At 34.5% G+C, this 22,445-nt stretch overlaps 1 protein-coding gene and 1 long non-coding RNA gene across 3 annotated transcripts in view; one reads left to right on the top strand and one right to left on the bottom strand.

Annotated features, from left to right (window-relative positions):
* Positions 1 to 12,807: 12,807 nt before the first annotated feature.
* The window catches only part of LOC146995081 (uncharacterized), a 119,387-nt gene continuing 109,749 nt past the window's right edge, over positions 12,808 to 22,445 (top strand). The window contains exon 1 of the long non-coding RNA XR_015043523.1: positions 12,808 to 12,942. This is a non-coding gene — a long non-coding RNA (uncharacterized LOC146995081). The remainder of the gene's footprint in view (positions 12,943 to 22,445) is intronic.
* Ak1 (Adenylate kinase 1) overlaps positions 14,474 to 22,445 on the bottom strand; it is a 71,991-nt gene continuing 64,019 nt past the window's right edge. For both annotated transcript variants that reach the window (XM_085825443.1, XM_085825444.1), the window contains one exon: positions 14,474 to 14,819. In XM_085825443.1, coding sequence (XP_085681569.1) covers positions 14,748 to 14,819 — 72 coding nt within the window. In that variant the 3' untranslated portion in view covers positions 14,474 to 14,747. The remainder of the gene's footprint in view (positions 14,820 to 22,445) is intronic.

Raw genomic sequence — 22,445 nt, 5'->3', positions numbered from 1 at the left:
CCGAAAAGGCGAGATGGGACAGCCTTTCAACATCCGCGGCGAGCTCCTGAAGTGTTTCGGTAGGCTTCTGTTGACGAGATTTTAATTGGAGCCTGCTGTAGTCTTTTAAACACTTCTCCCCAAAGCGCAACTCCAAGGCGCCGGACAGAGCTTCGAAATCTAACCTTTTGTTTTCGGGAAGAGTCTGAAGGATATCCGCTGCGTCGGCTCTTAGAGAAGCGGCGAGATGACAGGCCTTAGCTTGGGAATCCCATCCATTCGCATCCGCCACGATAGAAAATTGTGTCTTATACACCTGCCAGGAGGTCTTCCCATCATATGTGGATAGCTTCAGAGGTGGACGAGCAGGCATTGGTAAGAATTTAAAATCATCACTCCTGCTCCCTGCCGACGCTACGAATTTCTTTAAAGTATCTATTTCTTTGGCAACTGCAGAAACTCTCTCATCAATTTGTTCTTTTACAGAAGAAACTCTTTCTTCTATTTCTTCTTTCACCGAAGAAACTCTTTCTTCTATATGTCCAACTTTATTTTCAACTGCGTCAATTCTGCCTTCCATAGCTTCAAATTTATTTTCTATTATGCAAGTAATTTCTCTTTTCATTTCTTCTTGACCAGCTTGAACGGCTTTCATTTCGTCCTTAACGGATTCCTGGCCCAATTTCATTTCTTCCTTAACGGATTCCTGGCCCAATTTCATTTCTTCCTTAAATGATGCTTGGCCAGCTTCCATCTTTTCTTGGAATGCAGCAAAAGCACTAATGAGCTGTCTCAATTGTTCTTCCATCGCTCTTGTTATTGGCATTCAAACCCCACTCCTGACACCAAAAATTGTTGCGTGCGTACGGGTTCGTTATGAAATGAATGCACAAGTCCGATGAAAAATGAACAAAAATTTATTATTATCACAACAAAAATGCTTAAATTTTCTCAAATTATCATGCAGTATTACAATATCTCACAGTAGTTTTCTTTTAACTACTCAAATGTCAATAGAACGTAATTCAAAACAGCTAAAGAACGCTAATCCGCGAATTCGCTACAATCAACAACAGTAGTTTTCTAAACAACAACAAACTAAGCAACTACTACAAACTGAGATGTTTTCCTCCTTTTATAAGATTTTAAAATCACGCGCTAGAATTTTCCAGTATTTTCTCGAAATCAAAAAGAGATATTTATTTATTTAATGCACGCGCTCTTGTATTTTCAATTTTCCGGCTTAGCTTTCTTTTAATATTCGTCACGCGCTGCACTGCGCGAGAAATAAAACCATTTAATTTCTAATTGAACTAACATTAGCTTTTTAAATACCAAATTCGTAACAATATATATATATATATATATGTAAGAGATAAAAAAATACGATGGCTTTGATCTTTGCGAACCAGCAACCTTTAATTAATTTTTCTGCAATTCAGGATCTTCCCCTAAACCAGTACCTTCTAGAACATTCGCACCTATTACATAACCTCCTGATATAAATGCTGCGTCATATGTTTTTCTACATTTTTCTAGAAGCTACTCTGTTACATAACCTTTCATATAAATGCTGCGTCATAAGTTCTCCTACACAGATGCCTTCTCGCCTTCGTCCTGCTATCGCTTCCGCTATGCTCCTCTCTCTTTGTTAGAACGTTATAACGTATTAAAGTTTAAAGTCAGTCGTATGTAATAGTTCAATTACTGAAGTCAGTCGTATCTAATAGTTCAATTACTTAATAAGTTATTTGATTAACTCCATCTGGAAAAAGTCATCTGCTCTAAATTAAAATAAAGATATGCTTGCTGTTAAAAGTTAAAACACCTGAGTCGTCATTTTTCTCGGTGCTTCAATCATCCCAGCTTCGTCAACCATCTGCCAGAACGTGTAATGGAATAGCCTCACCATTCGCCCACGATGTGCTGGAATAACTGAAAACATTACATATATATGTACGATATAAAAAATATGAAAGCAAGCTTATAAATTTAATTCACTATAACCTCTTTTATTTTTAATTTTATTTGGAAACTTCATCACTCTGTCCGAAAAATAGCGCTAAACTGCGTCATTCAAATTAATCATGCGATCTTACGTAACCCTTAATGTCTCTTGACCAATCACCAAATTGTAAACCAAAACTAAAAAACTGAAACTTTTGACTCCCTCCCTTTTTTCTATGAACTGATGCGCCACTTTTGCTTGTGCTTTCCTCTTGGCCAGGCGTCTTTCTGCAGGTGTGTGCTGTTATATTCGCTTCTATGGCAAAAAGATCAAAATTGTAAATGTTCTTTAATAGGCAAGAGTAGAGTGCAAAGTGAATTGTGGCCACAAAATGAGAATTTAAATAAAAAAGGAATTTAATTCGGTTCAACTGCTTCTTCTTCAAAACTGGATGGACTCTCTAAGCATCAAGTATCTACGCAATCAGCATTTCTACGCATCTACGTCTCAATGTTCTTATTTCAGTGCCTCCAAAAATGTTCTGTGATTACATTCTTTGGCCAGTTCTAATTATGAAGAAATCTACATGGGTTTGTTATTCTGTGTTCACAGTGAATCATGGGAAGAGTCCCGTTTCACCGAAAATTTTAATGCAAGTTTGTGCCGCATTCATAATTAAATCTTTCATGCCGTGTCATTGAACCACTTTTATTACATATATATATTGTATGTTTCAGCAAATCGGTTACAAACTATCAGGAGAGATAGAGTAGACGGTGTAAAAACAAATAGCAATGCAAGGTCGGGAATTCTTTCCTGGCGCGGTAGTGATGACCCAAAATACAAAAAAGGAAGGACACGAACAGGGTGAGAATACATGTTTATTATCCTTAGTGCAGCGAAAACCAAGCAATTAGGACAACAACAACAACAACAACAAAAAAAAAAAAAAAAAAAAAAAGACGATCATTAAAGAAAGTGTTCAAAATTACGTTCGAATCGTATCCTTAACATGGGATCACCAGGGATAGTCGTCAACATGAGATCGGCATTGGCCAGCAAGATCGCAGACCTCACTTGCATAGACTACTTCCTCTGGAGTTACGTCAAGACATTGACGTACAAAATCCCAATAGAGTGCTAAGGAGCTTGTTGCACGTGTCGTGGTAACTACTGGGGAAGTCCGCGACATGCCTTTTTTTTTTCCAGAACCATCAGATCTTCCATGTGTCAGACATATGAGGCCTGCATCAGGTCTGGTGTCTTAATTTCGAACATCTTTGATAACAATCGTTGCCTATTTTTTGTTTTTATTTTTTTATTTCTGCTGTACTAAGCATGATAAACATGTTTCTTCACCCTGTTCGTGTTTTTGCTTTCTTGTGATTTGTGTTGTCACTACCGCGCCAGGAAAGCCTGCTATGTGATTTTCCATCGTCTAGGTCAGGGATCGGAAAACTTTTTCGGTCGCGGGCCAAAAATCGAAAAAAAAAATGTTTGGAAGGCCAAGAGAAATTTTTCTAAAGTTTTAAAAACAATATACAAGTATTACAATTTAAATATGCTAATGAGATGAATAAAATTGTGATTTCATTTTTAAAAGTTCCTTATATTGAGGTTCGAAGTGAGATGTACTGATTCTAAGGAACGGGGTTAAATGCTCATTCGTTAGTCTACTTCTGAAATAATTCTTTCTAAGGTTCACAGTTGAAAAAAACTTGTTCACATACATAAGATGAAGCAAACGTATCACAGATTTTCTGGGTATGGTTGCAAATTTAATATTTTCAAGTATGGTTGCAAATTTGAGACATAAAGGTATGAACTGAGCTTATGTGCGAGACTGATATTGAAGGAAAAAAGAATGGATAATGTTGGAGATTTGTCACTGTATGCTTGTACGCCAAGCCACGTGAAGGTGGAAGAATTTCCCCACGTTGATACAATAAGTAAATTTAGTTTGCCAAATGACAGCTAGTAGTACTTCAATATTCTAGTGTTTCCGTTATTTAAAGGTTAATTCGAACCTTTACAATTACCTGAAATAAATATCACTCTAAAATTAAATATTTAGCTATTAGAATATTTAGCTATTTAGAATTACAAAGTGCTGTAGGGTTCTGCTCTATCTAGAGGGTTGTGTCAAATCTTTCAGACTGGAAGCCGGTTATCTTTTATAAGATATCTTTTATAAGATATATATCTTTTATAAGTATAAATGGTCATGTCTTAAGACGGATAAAATAACCTTTTTATTTAACTCTTAAATGAACATAAATCACTATCTGTGCGACAGACGAACCTCCGCTACTTGTGCGCATTTAAATTAATATAAATAGATAAATAAATAAAAGTACACCTAATATGCACAAAGACGCCCTCCCCCAACAAATAGCAAACAGGTGTCGTCTCTCCATACTGTTTCTCTGAGACAAAACACTATTCTATGGGTTACATTCTATTGTAGTTACTTGGTGCTATTCATCATCCCTTTTGCTATTCAATCATGTTTATACAGTTTTAAATCTTAATTTGTAACTAAGATATTGCACTTTGGAAACTGGAATTTGTTAATGATTGGCGAATCCTCTTCATTTCATGTGTCTTTTTATCTTGTGCAAATTTTCCCCATCACAGTAATATTTTCACTTATTACATTTGCATTTACATTTTACAAAGCTGCTATTATGATACTAAATATTATTTTATTTAAATTTAGTATTCTGTTATTTAAATTAACATAAGATAAAGTTAAATTAAAATGTAGATATCGTAGTCTGACACGTTACTACATCATACACATACGTTACTAACAGACACAACAGACTGCTTACGCTGGCTGAAAGTAATTAACGGCGCATAGTTTAAACCAGCGCTGTCCAACTTATCATAGCCCGTGGGCCAAATTTTCTTCACCAAGTCAGTTTATGTTAATTAAAAAAATATTTTATTTATACTAAAAAGAAAACTTTAAAATATTCTTAATATATTAATGAGAACATTATGGCCGTAATTATTTAGCAACAATATCTTTTATGTCCACATCAATATTTGTTGTGGCAAGTCTAATTATCTCTTCAAGAGTGGAATCTTTCAAACTGTTTCTATATTTTGACTTTGAATTTCATATCGGAGTATGCGCGCTCGCAGATATATGTACTTCCGAACATTGATACAATTTGAAGTTCAAAATCTCTCAATTTTGGATATTTCTCTTTATCTAAAAATTTGAGTCAATCTGCAGGTCGCATAATTCTATTTGATATTTAAGATCAACGGAGTTGATATCAATATTAATTGGATCACAAAATAAATCAATAGACGGTTTAAGATCATCAAATTGAGAAAATCTTTCGTTGAAATCTGTAATTAACATATCCAATTTTGGTAGAAATATTTTAAAATTCGCTTCTATATTACATTCCTTCATTTCTTCATAGATCTCTTTGCAAGATTCAAAATGAAATAATTTATTTTACTCCAAATTAAACCTTAACAATTTTAATTTGTTTCTAAATCCAGTAACATATTTATAAAGGCAACACACATTTTGATCTTGTCCTTGCAAGGATTTATTCAAAATATTTAAATAATTTATAATGTCCGTTAGGAAAGCAAGTGAATAAATAAAATTTTTATCAACTAAATTTGCTCTTAAATTTTCATCGACGGCAATTTCTGTGAGAAAAAGATGAACTTCTCGAAGTGTAAAACCTCCTCAAGCACTTTCCAGCACTTGAACCAACGAACGTTACTATATGTAAAAGCAGATCTCCATACTCAGTTTCCAGTTCATCCAAAAATGTTTTAAATTTTCGGCGTGTAAGAGAACGATTTCCTCCGCGAATTAAACTAGTAATTTTGCAAACCTTGTCCATTACGTCTTTTAGTTGTAGGGATAAACAACATAGTGCCTCCTGATGGGTAATACAGTGTTTGCAAAAAGAAGGAATAACATACGACATGTTATTCCTTCTTTTTGCAAAAGGCCCAATATTTTTGCTCGTCATAGCTCTAGCACCGTCGGTTACAATAGCAGTGCACTTGTCAAATCCGCCATACTGCTCTACTGAACATTTTAATTGTTTGTAAATATCTTCACCTTTTATTGTTCCGTGTAATGATTGTAATTTTAAAAGTTCTTCTGAATAATTATAGTTTTCATTTACAGTTCTTATAAAGATAAGCATTTGACTTGTATCGTAAATGTCTGTGCTTTCATCCAATGCTACCGAAAAATAGCAGCAACTATTGATTAGGTTTTCTAATTTATGAGTGACATGCATGCTAATCTCGTTTATACGTCGGTTTACAGTCTGGTGAGAAAATAATACTGTTTGAAATTTTCTTACCATTTCGTTGTCATTAAATGCTTGAGCCATTTTTATGGCACATTTTTTAATGAATTCTCCATCCAAAAATGGCTTCTTTGCCTTCTTGGCCTACTATTTCTAAACAAACTTCAAACGATGCAGCTACAGATGCTTCTTGAAGTTTTGGTTCTTGATTCAAATAAATCGTTTGATGATCCAGCTGCTTTTTCATTTTTTTGACTAGTGGTTCACATCTCGCGTGTACGAATGATACTTTTTTTCATGCATGGTAAGATAATGGCGCTTCAAGTTATATTCTTTACACACAGCTATGAATTGTAAACATTCCAAACACTATGGTTTACCATTCTTGTTCAGAATAAATAAATACTCCATCTCCTAGCGATCTTGAAATTCTCGATTTTCGAGGTGTATTTTTCTTTTATTAGTAGCACTCATATTCAGTAATTATTTTAATTAATAAATAAATATGAAATTAAGTTAATAATATTATAACACAGTCACCCCTCAACAAATTCTAGCCAAGACTGCATGAATCAACCAAATAGCTCAGGGTAGTGTGCGTATCACGTGCGCCAACCATAGATAAACAACAACCAACCACAAATATAATATGTGGCACCAAACGTTGAGCCAACCATCATCAGACGTTAAACGGATTGCTGTTGTATTCAGCCAGGTTAAGTGAAGTTACGCAAACTAAATAGTACCTAATTTAAATTCAAATTAGATTTAAATTTTCACATAGTAAAATAATTTTAATATTAATAATAATAATTTAGTAACATAAATTTATTCATACTAAAATGTACTCGCGGACCGTAAAAATAATTTAGCGGGACGCCAGTTGGGCAGCCCTGGTTTAAACATTGGCTAGAAAGATGCTAACGCCAGAAATCAACTTAGGCACAGATGGCGATAGTATGTAACTGCAAGGCGTTGCCAGAAGCTCTAACTTTAAAACATTCGAACCCTCGATTTGAGTACACAACTAATTTGCATCTTGAGGAAGTTATATGTCATTCATTTAAGACGTTTGAGCACATCATCCTGTATTTAGCACAATTTAATTGAAGAATCATAATTTAGAATAACTATGAAATCTTTATTTAACAAGACAGAGAGTTTACTTACATCAAATAAAATACAAATCAAAGTTAGCAGTCTTTACAAACATTTTAAATCGAAGTGTTGAAATAAAGAACTTACAAAAGGCTAATTTATTTGTTCTAAATAGCTTTAAGCTTACCTATTAGGCAATATGATCAGGTGTATATTCCATAGAAGAAGGTAACATGCTGAAAAAAATGAAGCACAAGGATAACGTTAGCGCAAAATTTTAAGACTTCTTTCATCTGAACATAAGTAAAATCCTCTCTCGCCAATATACTATACCGTTTGCCGTATTTTTTATTTTTTATTTTTTTTTTAACGTTGCCGAGTTTCATTATGCAAATTTGATGTATTTTGGTGTATTTAATTACGGCAAAGCACACGAGGGCTATCTGTCTAAGGGAAGGGATGCCTTCGTGGAGGACTTTCTAAGGGAAACTGGCTCGTATACACGTTACACATGGGGAAAACCACGAAAATGCACATGCAGCCAGCCCGTTCGCGGGATTCGAACCTCGGACCGAACTACCGGTATTCAGCGACTTTACCGCTCGGCCACTTCATTATGCAAAAGTGGCACTAATTTATTCTAACAAGAAGACTACGGAAAGAAGTTGTTAAAGTTCAAATCACAAAAGTGGTTAATTAAAATTAAAATTTCACAACAGCATAACCAACAGAAACATCTTGCAGGTACCAGTACCAACCTTCAGGCTTCAGATGGAAAATAAATATAAATTTGAATATTTTAAAATTAATAAATTGCTTTTTTTACCTTTGATTTATTAAAAAAATCAGCATCAGAAAACTGTAGTTATCTCATTTATACAAAAGGTTTAAATAGCAGCAATATAAAAATTATGAATTTTGCTTCTTTAATTGTTTATTTTCTTTAATTTATATCTTTATTGAATATAAACTAATACATATACATATTCAGAATTATTGACTTGCCGTAAATTGTCAAAATAGAATTGAATAATTATAAACTGTAATTGTCCCTCCCCTTTATAATGTTTGCAGGTTAAAAATTCAAAATTACCTTTTTGCCACTTTTGGCCTTGGGATAAGTTGCCGCCTTGAGATAAGTTACTAAATCTCCAATTGTTGGAGATTGAAATTGTACTAATTATTTGTTAAAATAAAATACTTGCAAATATTTTTTGCAAATTTATTGTATTTCATAATAATTTCGCAATTTCTAAGAAAACTGGACAGATTGATTGCTAATACAGATCCGAAAACCGGCTTATGCGGCAGAAAACCGGCCTCGCGGCAAAAATGCGTGAGAAAATGAAAATTCACGTTTTACATGTAGATTCTTTCCGATATTAATCTAATTATCTTCGGCATTTCCTATGACTATTAAGAAACGGAGAAGACACAATTTAAAAAAAAGTTTTTTACGCCAGTAGTCAGAAGCAAATTCGTAATAAATTTAGCTCCAGTAGTAAGAAGCCAATCCCTAATAAAAATAACAAATGGAGTTAACAGAACTGCTAGCTGTAAATAAGAATTCCGTTAACACCGCTGACAAAATTAATCTGCCATCTCAATTACTTTTTCAATAATCTGCCTTTTGCACTTGTACGTGTGCTGCCATCTAGCGTCAATAACTGACAACTGTTCTCTTTAATTATTATTTTCTCAACGAGTTCCAAAATTTTACTTGCATTTGCAAAACTTAAGAGTACTTCGATCATTAACTTTACCTAAATATCAACATAATAAAATACAGCCTCCTTTTGATATTATATTTATTATTATTTTCCTTTTTAGTTGATTGTAAATGTCTGTTGTTATTATTATATTTACATTGCATAAAAATTAGATAAACAATATTATGTTGAATTTATTGTCCTATTTACTTAAAATGTCACAATTTTAATGAGAACTGTGAAATTTTTATTGAATTTTATCACCTTTTTTAATTAAAGTGTTTAATTTAATTAACTGAATAGGATTCCTGGTACTTCAATTAAATAATCAACACTAAAATTCGCTCCAGAAATTGATTATTAAATTTAAGCGAAGTGACATAAATTTCTCTATCAAGGAGAAATTTTTTCTGCTACAGAAAAAAAGGCTTACATATTACTTTATTTATACATTAAAACACACTATTATTTTGTGAGAAATTGAAAATTGAATTCTGCCTAATTTTAATTTTCACGTCAACCTTTATATCTTCACATGTACACTCTTTTGCAAAAAAATCTAAGCACCGAGAAGGACTTTTGCGATAGCGAAGAAATTTGGTATGCAAAAACATCTTGATCGAATGTGCAAATGATCAAAGTTTCAAGGCAAATGAACAGGAATTGCGATTATCACGCATTTCTAGTGTGCAATTCGCAAAGTATGAATTCAAGTTACAGAGGCCGAAAATTTTCTTTTTTTGTTGCTGCCATTGTAATTCCGTAAAGAAGCAACTAAAAATGCCATTACGACGATATCGAAGACCTTACAGACAACTAAACGACTTCGAACGTGATCGTATTGTAGGGTTGTGTGAAGCTGTGTGGCCATACCGAGCAATAGGCCGCCAACTGCAGCGTACAGACACTGCTGTGCAAAGATGTTGGCAGCAATGGTTGCTACAAGGAAATTGCTGACGAAATGTAGGCTCTGGAAGGCCAAGGAGCACAAAGGCGAGGCAAGATAGGATGATTGTTCACTATGCCCGAACTGCCCCAACGGTATCATTTTCAGCTATTTAACGCACTACAGCCACGTCTCGTCCACCATCTCACGGTGCTTGTCCGAGTCGAGGTTACGCTCACAGAGGCCTTTAAGACGTTTGCCTTGAACCCCACAACATCGGCGGAGTCGTCTGGAGTGGTGTCGCAGCCGAGCATCATGGCTGCCAACAGACTGCCATCGTATAGTGTTCAGCGATGAATCCCGCTTCACTCTTGAAGCAGAAGACCACCGTGTTCGTGTCTGGAGAGGACGGGGCCAGCGGTCCCAATCAGCGTTTGTTTTACAAAGGCATACAGCCATAACCCGTGGTGTGATTGTGTGGGGCGCTATTTCTTATGACAGCAGGTCACCTTTAGTCATTCTCCGTACATCTTTAACAGCTCAACGATATGTTGATACCATCCTGCGGCCGGTTGCATGACTCTTCATGGCACGTCATCTTGGGGCCATTTTCCGACAAGATAATGCCAGGCCACATACCGTTCGCATATCTCTGAGTGTCTCCGTGCGGTTGATAAGCTTCCTTGCCCAGCAAGGTCCCCAGACCTTTCACCAATCGAGCATGTCTGGGACATAGTAGGCCGCTAGATTCAGGCACCACAAAATATCGCGGATCTGGAGCGACAACTGATGAATGCCTGGCAGAATGTGTCGCAGGATGACATTAGAAACCTCTACCACTCCTTGTCTCGACGAATTCAAGCATGCATTGACTCCAGGGGCGGTTCGACCAACTACGAATTTGAACGCTCAATGGGTGATTGTGAGCCATGAACAGGTACTATGACCTTGATTTTTTAATCATTTTATTATCTGTGTATAAGCGGATACACGTATTCAATTTCATCAAAAACAACCACTTCCTTCATGGTGCTTCGATTTTTTTTCCAAAAGAGTGTATTATAGTTGAATGTGAACTGCTATTAAAAGTTAAATTTTAGAAAAGATTGCTATATTTTTTATGCTAATGATATTGTACAAACAGAACCATTAAAAGCTTAAAGAATCTGGCTCCAGTGGTGAGTCCCTATGTGACCTCTCTCTCTGCATCCTGAATAGTAACTTTACCTGCGTTCTTCCGTGTGCCTTCAGAAGGCCGAGTCTTGGCATGGCCAACGGCAATTTCTAGGTGTTCAAGTACATGACTTCTCTTTCTCTATATACTTGTAAACAGACAGGACATTCCGAAAATACGATAGCGTGTATATAAAATGAACAGTATAATAGGATCTCTCTTAACCGTTAGCAAGAGGATCTTGCTCATTAGAAATTTTCCCGCACAATTGAATATAAATTTCCAGAATTTATTTTAACTTAAATCGCAGCATGCTAAATCTGTTGGTTGTTGTGTTTTTTGATCTGTTGGCCACAACTAAATAAATAACATTGAAAAGTGTACAGATTATTTAAAATTAAAACACATATACATAATGTATATTCCAAAAAAATTAAAAGACATTTTAAAATTATCGTACATATTATCACATAAAAGTTTCCAATTTCTTAGTGCGAAGGCACAGAACTTCGCATATCTGCCTGCCGTAGTTTAAACCTGCCTGCAGTAGTTTAGTGTCTGCCTGCCGTAGTTTTTCTGTCGTCGTAGTTTTAAAATTTTCTGTGTATACAATGCAAACTTGACAACATTATATATACTGACATACAAGAGCATTTCTTGACAAGTGTTATGAAAGTCTGGAATCCTTCGTTAGCTTCCTTCCACGTAACTTTCTGGACCTGGGTTACCTCACTACCAAATTTCTCCTTTTTTTTAGTGCATGCTCGATTATTTCGCAATCATATTGAAGGAAGAAGTGAGAAGTAATCATCTTGAAGTGTGACAATAACAGAACGGTCTACATCCATCCAAGCCTACACTTCCTCTTCATCAACAGTTACCTTCTCCGAATATGTACGTAAATCCAAGATGTCTGATACGAACGGCAGACATGAGAATCTTTGTCACTCGATTCATCATCTACGAACCTGATCATAGACCATAATATACACAACCACCAACATAATGTTTTGTAAATCGTTTCCATCAAGAGATTGTTCATCAATTGTTCGGAAAATAATGCAGATTATCTTCAGAGTTCACACATCGATGCATAAAAAGGAGTTGGTAGTTTAGATTCTGGATAAGTTCTCGGTCAGATAGGGCTTTTATGTTGGGCGACGAAGTATAACAGACGTTTTCTTCAGGTTTACATACATTTTTTTATCTCATAACCTTAAATTTCGAATTTAAATTTACATTTTCAAAAGTACCATTATTTTGATATTATCATTTAATTCAATACCGGTTACGAGAGATTTTACTGTACTAGAAGGTTTTTTTATTACACTCATGATATTGGCGTTAAATAAACTTGCTGCCACTGGTGGATTCCAAAAGAAACAAGACAAAGCCTAATTACTGCTTAGGCCCCAAAATCATCGAATCGCAAATCCTTATTAAAACAAAGCGAACGTTAGAAGGCTGTGCGAGGACTGCAAACCATTTTAATTCGGCCGTTATTAAAGGAAAATGTATTATTTTAATTATATTTATTATATTTATTGCTGTTGAATATTGTCACATATTATTAAAATGCTAAACTCAGAGATGCGTTTTACTTCCTACTTAGGCTGCGAGTAAATACAGAAAATTATCTGTTCGGGAAAAATGATAACGAGCGCAAAACCAGCCAAATAAAGATATTTCTTCATAGTCTTAAAGATAGAGAAAGTCCACATGGATGTTTCTTCGGATGAGAAAAAGAACACACAAGGATATCTACCTACCGCAACTATTAACTCTAAAAAAGCAGGAAGAGACTCAGACTGTAGCAAGAAGTGGTATTCTCATCAACTGAGGTGAAACAAGTGAGTAGCTCTGTTCAGTAATGATGTCTATGCTCTATTTCAGAACTGTTTTTTGAAACTACAAGAAACTGTTTGCTTGGTAACTGATGAAAGGTAAAGAATGCGAAGGCTAGCTGCTTAAAGGGAAGGATGCCTTCATGGAAGACTTTTCCTCCAGTGGAACGGCTTTAGACATCAGAGTGCCTGTGTTCGAGACCCTATTCTTAATCGAATAAACTTATACTTTTGAATAAATTCCAAAGTAACTTAGATAAATGATCTAAATAATACAATTATTATTAATATTTTTAACTACTCATATTTTAGGTAATAAGTGAAGCGGCTAGATATTTAAAGAAACTAGGGAAAGCAGTCGAGTTATGGAAAGCCGCAAGAGCTGGTGTATAGCACATAAAACAGTAAGAAACAATCACTCAGTGCCAACAAAAAAGAGCTTAATAATGTACATATTTCAATTAATGCAAATACGTTTGAAAACAACTTTCAATTAATACAAATACATTTTGTATTTAGTTAATAGTAATCAACATAAATAATATAGGTAATTAAGTTTCTGCCACAGTATTGGGATTTAATATTGCCATTGTCCTTTTACTATTATTTGCAGTACAATAATTATAAATTCTAATTTCAGAATTGAGAACAGTCCTCATCTTAATGTGAAAGTTTTTCGCTAATTGATAATAATAGGTGCGAAGCTGTACTATTTTAAATTCCTCATGGACTGTAACATTACGCACATACTATGGTGCACCAGTAATTTGGCGGAGAACAGAGTTCTGGCGTTGTTTGTAATTTTTTTCTATATGACTTGCAGGAATAGGCCCAGACTATATGGATGATTTTTCTAAGGGATGGCTTGTATTTATATTACACAAGGTGAAATGCACAAAAGAAAAATTCATGCAGCCAGCCGGGCCCAGTTGAATTCTCATTGTTTGGTTGTCTTAGCTCTGAAAGTAGAGGAAAGAGCTGACTGTTGTAGACTGTTTCTTCAAATTTGAATTCCCCCTCAATAAATAAATAAATAAAGTTCTGAGGTGAAAGAAGGACAAGGAAAGTTTCAGAAGCGGAAGATTAGAAAGACTAACACTAAAGTGAACTGAAAAAGTGTCAGACCGTGTACACAAATATTTTTATAACTATCTATAAATATTTTATAAATGTATTAATAAATATCTAGCATTTCGAACACTGTGATGTTTATAATAGCGTTCAAAATTTTGGAATCGGGAATTGATTAATAACCTATGGAAAACAGTGTCAGTATTGTAACATAAGAATGATTTACATAACAAACGCAACTGCAGTGTGGGATTGGGATTATTCAATTATGGCAAAGCACACGAGGACTATCTACCTAAAGGGAGAGGTGCCTTCGTGGAGGACTTCCTAAGTAACTGCAGTGTGAATTATATTCCTTATGCGATCTATCATTGTATTACTGCGTATGTTATTTCTATTTTATACTGAATATGTTTTTCGATACGTGTTAAGTAAAATATTCTGTAACTAAAATAACTAACAGTGAAACAGAAGCAAAATATTTTTTACTTAGTTATATTTACACATTGCGTTAATTCTCCAAAAGAATGAAAGTGTGTCTCAGCAAAAAATATGCTTTTATTGCACAAGAAAAAGGAACTTCTCTGTATATTTTTTCACGCGTTTTTTTTCTCTTGCTTTCACTTTTGAGACAGCAAAAACAAGAACCGAAATGTTCCTTTCTTTGGTCTCTCGAAGTTCAGGAAGCGACTCAAAATGACAGAACTGTTTTGTGAGTGAGATTAAAAATAAACTTTGGGTTAGCATTTGCAAGCGTCGATGACGGCACATACTTCTGTGAATATTTCGTCAACCGTACCGGTTGCAGGAATCTGAAAAAGAAAAAAGCATTTCATTAAATTATGAAATAATTCTTGGTAAACTAAATTACGTTTTAGTTCTAAAGAGTGAGGTACGTCAGAATATGAGAAACGCAGAAGCATTTTTATCCACACCTTTCATTCTGATTCATGAAATCCGTACGTATTATGAAGTCTCACATTCTTCATTTTCTTTTTCAGGTGTCATTTCTTAACACTTTGAAGAACGTATGGGCTCACCCGTAAATGAATATCTAACATTTTAAAGATATAGCAGTTTTATTTTTAAGTTTAATCACTATTGTTAGAATGAAATGGAATTTGGACATTTTCTCGGGTAGTAATGCAAATAAGAGGAATTTTGATCAACAAGTACTTTATAAAAGTATTCCTTCTCAGGGAAATTGCGTTTGAGTGCAGTGCTAAATGGAGCTTCTTCTAAATGTATAGTACAGCCAGATAAGACCATTATTAACCTTCATAATATAAGACTACTGAACACAGATATTTCGTTCTTGTTCCGTTATTGGAGATTAAATGGATTTCCTAAGTAGTGTTTCCATGGTTTCCACCATGCTTTAATATGAATTCATTTTGTTTCAGAATGTGGTTTATGAAGATTTTCTATTTAAGGTCTTTCAGAATGCACTTTATGAAGATTTCCTGTTTAAGGCCTAAGAACTTAAATAGGAGTCAAAGCTCATGAAAGTTCTTTGTCGTCATAATACTTAATTATAAACATTAATTTCATTCTTGCAGCGAATATTAGCAGAAAAAGTTGTAAAAACTCTTTTTTTCTTCTGTATACAAAATAAGCACGAGGCAGTTTCCTATATAAAAGGTTTTCAGAAATGCAACTCTCTAAAGACAGGAACCTATCATTTACTTATTATGGAAGAATAAGTAAATGAAGGTTATAAATAATTATAACCTTCATTTACTTTATGAATTGTTTTTATGATTATGAAGTACTAGTAAAAAAAATTTTTTAGTAGTATGAGTAATAGTAAAAATAATAAAAAATTAGTATTCTTTTTAACTAACGTTTTATGAATTTTTTACTAGTATTTACTAGTATTATTTATTTTTTTTGTGCTAATACAGTAACCTATCATTTATTATTATGGAATTATTATCAAATAAAACAGCGTTTTTATTTAATAAATCATACTATAAAACATGTTTGTCATGACATAAAGCATCTGTTAATTTTACATTTTTAATTGTGGAATAATGCAAATTCCGCATTTATTAAAATTTGAAGAACGCTTTCTCCTCCTTTATAGTAAAAGAAAATTAGTTAATTTATAGATCTCAAAGCGGAAAGGTATGCAATGTTCACATAACAACACAATAACATAATAAACAAATTTAATGTATCTACGATTATGACTGTAATGATATGGGTATGGTATCTAAGTATGTCATTTTTGAGATACTTAGCTACTTATTTCTTTCTAAAAGTGACATAACTGGTTTGCGCAATGTTTCAAAATTTCGATTGTATATCTTTTCCATGACAACGGCACACTCGACATACTTAAGATTTCCAGGATGTCTGCAAAGCTGATAGTTCTATGATCTACCAGCTTATCAGTTATCCTGAAATTCTAATCAATATCATGATAACTTCACTATCGATCAAATACGACAATCTCCTTATCTATATGAGCTTTAATTGAAAAATAAATAACGAAATTTAGATTCAGCAGATTCCACTTTTAGAGAGATATACCAAATATTGTGTTATTAATAGGCAGTTTTATACATCATAATATTCTAGGAAAAATAAAGTATACTAAAATCTGGACCAATTATTAAATTTCAGTTCACTCCAGTTTAAAACAATTGCAATAAACCCACAATCCTTTTTCTTTTAACGAAAATATTTGCTATCAGCAAGCGAAATGTAAAGGAAGCCAATAAAATTAGAGCGGTTTCAACCGAACTATAGCCGGTCTTTGTCTAAGTTTGTAGAGTCATTAAGTTATTTCGAAGCAGGGGAGATGAAAAATGAGCAATGCTCTCGCCGGGACATGCGCCAAGCGTGCTGACCACTACACTCCAAAGGCATGCTAAGAAGGCGGGGAGAAACACCTTATATACTCCCCTTTTAAAGGGCGATTGGGAATTAAGCGACCTAATCGCCACATCTTGATGGTGGAGAATCGTCATCCACCATCTTTTTTTATTTAGTTCGGGCGCCAGTGTAGAGACATTAGGTTATTAGACATTAAGATTACATTCAATTCATTCGAATTCCTATTTAAATTGTTATTACGTTATGCTAGTCAATACTATATATATATATATATATATATATATACGTGGACATATCTTATTATTATATCTAGAAATTCGTTAGTACATCATTATCACTTAAAATTATGGGAATGCTAACCTGAAGGATTAAATCTCTTGTTATAAAAATCCATCATTACTATCTATTGCAGGATAGCCAAAAATATCGAACAGTGATTTAAAAAAACTACCAAATTCTGTAAATTATGTTAGAAATTCCGAGAAATCTTCTTCGAAAGATTAGTTTTCGGATTTATTCAATATTGTAAAGTTCAACAATCTGCGACGAGATGATTAGGTTGACCATCAAACAAAGATTTGTCAGAAAAATTCAGCACAAACTAAACATACGTTTATACCAAATTTTGAAACTATTCCTGTGAAATATTATATTGCCATTGCAAACACCTATGTGTAAAAATGCTTAAAGATTCGAGTCCATAAAAGAAGCTCAAAGATTTATTTCAAGGTTTAACCCAAACAAATATAAAAATGAAATTAAATAAAACAGTTATAAATTCAAAAAAAATGTATCTACAATTGTATCTCGTTCTGTCTGATGTTTAAAGATGAAAATTTTGCGATTATTAATTTAAACGCCAAACGAGGATTTATACTAAAAATTCAACACTTAGTTAAAAAATTCCGTATTTTCTCGTCTGTATCCCTATTTTTTCATTACTTTCATCTTACCAAAACCAAGGGGAAATTATGCGAATAATTAAAGCTCCGAAAGTGCAGTCACAATAAGAACATAGCATGAAAATTATTCACGAATAAATTATTAATAACTATGACAGTACGGATTAGGTCATTTTTTTAATTTGACAAAGAACGTGAGAGCTATCTGCCTAAGAGGAGAGATACCTTCGTGGAGGAGTTTTTGAAACTGGCTTTAATCATATTGCACAAAGGGAAAAACACGAAAAACAACCATACAGCCAGCCCGTACGCCTGGGCTGCTCGAACACAGAACGAACTACCAGTATCCAGCAGTCTTTAACTGCTCGGTTTTAGAGACATTAGGATTTTTAGAAGCGGGAGACGTGACAAATGAGCAATGCCCTCGCCGGGAATCGAACCGCGGACCTCTGGAATATGCGCCCAGCGTGCAGACCACCACACTACGAAGGCATGCTAAGAAGGTGGGAGAAATGCCTTATACGGTCACTGGTGGGGCTAAATTCCTGCAGAATTCACGTGTAAACGTGAAATTTTTCATAAAAACTGTATTGTATGTTTCATAAAAACTGTATTGTAATGTAGAATCGGATAAGAATTTATTTTAATATCTGATCCAAACAAAGGAACCAAATTAAATAAAAACGGGTAATAAATAGGTAGGTCATAAAAACTTTTTAACTGTGTATCTTGAGACATACACTCATGGAAAGAAGGAAAGAAAAAAAAAAAAAAGATATTGATTATACGCTAGAAAAGCTATTGGTTATTTGAACACACAATGTGATTCGAACTAATAATGCGCAAGAAACGGGAAGCGGATCAAAAAATCAAATCGCATGAACTGATACATAATCGAAATCGATTTACGTCTTTTACATTTAATCTATTTATCCCTCTGTTATACTATTATACTTCCTTTATTCCTTATTACATATCGTTTACTTAAATGCATTTTTCATTCGAAAGCAAAAATATATTCAAATTTATTTTCTCAGTAAAGTTATCACATTCAGGCAAACTAAAATGAAAGCAAACCTAATCCTGCAAGCGTCATCCCGGTAGGCGCGTTTCCTAACTGTACATTGTTATCGCAACCGTGAGAGGGGCTTCTCACACAGAACCGTGGGTTTGCAAAAGTTACTTTTGTTAGAAACAAACCCAAACACACATTTAGAGAGTCAACTATCAAAATCTGTTGTCTCGTCAGGAATTTTGCCACCCATTTGCTATTGTCGATACAATTTTGTTGTTTAATCTTATTTGTGAAATAATTAAAATTATAGTGATATATATGAAAATTTCAGAAATTTAGAAAGAACATGGAAATATGTTGGACATTCCATATAAATTTATAAAATGGACTTTTGTTTCATCTTTTCATGAAATATCCAAGTGAAGTGAACGAATTTACAGTAGAAACCTGTTGTTATTTTAGAAGCCACTCCCATGTTTGTGATACCAATGTGCAAATTCCGCCCCGTTGTGCCAACTTGGTCAGGACGGTAATGCCACATAGCTATAAGAAAGATCACAGCAAAGAATGAAGCAATTTGACCAGTACTATGCTCAGACAAGCCTGTTGAAAGACAGACCTATATCAAGACAATGTCTTTAAGTTAGATTATTTGGATACAGCAAAGCACACAGGCTGTGCATTAGGAAAAGGATGTCTTCGTAGAAGATCTTTTCGAATGGAAACTGGTTCATATTCACGTTACAAACGAGGAAAACCATGAAAAATACCCATACAGTCAGCCCGTTCGCCTAAACTCGAATCCAGGTTGAACTACAAGTTTTCTGCGATTTTAACCGCTGTTAAGCCCCTCTATCTTTATGAGGCTTTAGTTCAAATTGCCTTTACTTCACAGAAATACTTTTGCTGTTCCCTGCTCAAATAATGAACAAGTGCCCAGAGGCACAAAATCCTGTCGGATTACCAAGAATCGAAAATCCGAATATAAATTCAGTGCCCTACTACTTAAATACTTGTGTCCTGACAAAAATAATCAGATTCTACACTTTTTCCATCTAACAGGGAAACTAATACCAGTTATGTTTGCTCACATCAGCTTCCACAGGCCATATAGCAGGCCATATAGCCATTGTTTTAATAGTAATAATACATTATCAACCTGAAGATCTGATTGTTGTGAGCCCAAATAAGGCATTAGTTACAAACTCAGCTTATTGCTGATATTTGTTGAACAGACATAGCTTCTCCGTGTATCAAAGATATCGAAGAACTCGCTCTCAAGCTTGACCATCCAGCAGAAGTTAGGAATCCATCCGCCATATCTTAAATAAGAAGCCGATCCCTACACCCTGGTGAATTGCATGGGAGCTGATAGAATTGCGCAGGATCCGTAGGATAATGAATATCATATCTATTAATCAAACTGAAATCATTATTCTGTTCAGAAAACTGGAACTCAGTTCCACAATTTTTTTTTTTTTTTTTTTTCGCCCATTTTCAAGCATTTTTAAGGTTTCAAATTAATTTTAATAGCACTTCTCCTTTTCTCATATACTGAAATTAATGTTTCACCCTAACACTGCCTGAAGAGAATTCCCCCACCTAATTTACACTTATCCATAAATAATCTCAATAATGACTACCCCTAAGCTTTTCCCCAACCAATTAAAAGGCAAACTTCTGGCAGTTAGTAAAATCAGCGGCTTTCTCGACCGTATCCGAATACGCGTATAAAAGACAAGAAGTAAGAATCGTTTTTCTTTTTTCAAAAGTTCCGGAACAAGGTGGAAATAGCATTAACCTGCGTTCGGGATTCGTCAGAGGAGGTAATCGAAATGTCAACAGTCATTACTGTTTTGGAGGCTGCTTTCATGTTTACTTTATTACCCGAGCAACAAAGCAAAATCGCGTGCAGCAGCGCCATTTTCCCATAATCCTCAGCTCTGCAATTGAAAGGTCATTACTCCAGCACACTGTTCGATACGATGAATGAAGTGAAACCAGAAAAAGAAAATAAAAGGAGAACTGTACCTCAGCATGCACGTGAGATCAAAATCACCTGCGTGTATGGACACAAAGAAAAGAAAACAAATCCACATGAAACGATACCGCGCAATTTAAACGCAAGTAGTGGCAATCATTTCGGAGCGCCATAAAGTTTGTCTGCATTGAACATTTTCCCATCAACGTTTACAACGCTTTAGCAAACCAAGTAACCAAGTAATTGTTTTGTTTGGACTGCTTTTCCAACCCGGAATTTTAAGCATTGGTAGATAAGCCAGTAGTCAATCATATCATAAATTGAATTACACGATAGATTATACTTCCGAACACATAGCACACGATGTTCATTTTTGCATAGCATTCTTTCTGCTGCTTGTTCGAAAAGACATGTCACTGCCTGCTTTACGATGATGATGATAATAATAATAATGATAAAGAGAAGAAACTATGCTTTTTCATCAGAAATTCACTGTATCATCATTTTTTCCTCCATCAAAAAGCTATTAAGTTAATCCATTTGTAAATGTGTAATTTTCCTTATAGACTTATCTTAATATGTTTCACGGATATTCTCAAATGCAAACCTCCAAAGAATAAGATAAACCTAAAATTCCTGTAGAGCAAGCGATTTATTTTTTGAGGTGGTGAGTAACAACACTTTTGAATTCACTGAAATTTAGTTAGAATGTTTTGTTAATTGTAGCAGCTAAATGTGATCTCGATTAATGTTATCATTCGGATATTGTTTCGAGTCCCGCTCATTCGTATACCAAAACATAGAAAATGCATCGCTCATTGTGATCAACAATTCGGTTAATACTATCAAAGTATTAACGAATAATTTTTTTATCTGAAGTAAAGTCGCCAGAAAAGGTCAAAATAGATTATAAAAATTGCTAAGTGTTAGAAAAAAAGTTTAACAAGTAAAGGATTATACAGGGTGATCAGCGAATAAGCCCTGATTTCAAAATTAAATATCTCTGCAACAAAGATCGATAGAATTATGCGGTAAACTGTACGTTTATTAGCAAAACTGTAAAAATGGTGTACAAAAGTTTAGAAAATTTAGTTAAGTAAATCATTAACAGATGGCGCTCTGCGCTTAAAACTCTTTCTCTGAAAGGAGTCTAAAAGAACAAGCGGCGGGAGTAGCGGGATTGTTTCGATAGGCAGTGTCTTTCAATGCGTCCCACAGAAAGAAGTCACAAGGACTCAGATCGGGAGAATATGGAGGCCAAGCAATTCCTGTGTCAGTAAATTGCGGATAATCTAACGCAATTACTCTATTCCCAAAGTATTCATGAAGAAAGCGAAAAACTTTATCTGTCCGATGTGGTCGAGCCTCATCTTGCATAAACTAATCTACACCTGGTCGATCCTCCAACGCTAGTTGAGTGCTGACAAACTGTTCCAAAATCGTAACGTAACGTTCAGTAGTTATCGTTTCTCGTACGAAAAAGGGTCCGATAATGCCTCTGGCGCGTACCAAAGCCCATGCAGTAACTTTAGGCGAATGCAGTGCTTTCTCTTCACACAAATGAGGATTTTCGGAACACCAAAATCTCCAGATTTGTTTATTAACAATTTCATTCAAATGAAAATGTGTCTCATCTGTGAACCAGATGCAGCTCACATTAAATCTGTCGTTGTCGATCATTGTTAGAACCTGATTCGCA

This window comes from Stegodyphus dumicola, chromosome 10, assembly GCF_044657685.1.
Source record: "Stegodyphus dumicola isolate Sdum_Otavi_A_Nest chromosome 10, ASM4465768v1".
Classification (NCBI taxonomy): domain Eukaryota; kingdom Metazoa; phylum Arthropoda; class Arachnida; order Araneae; family Eresidae; genus Stegodyphus; species Stegodyphus dumicola.
This window is presented reverse-complemented; position numbering and strand designations above follow the sequence as displayed.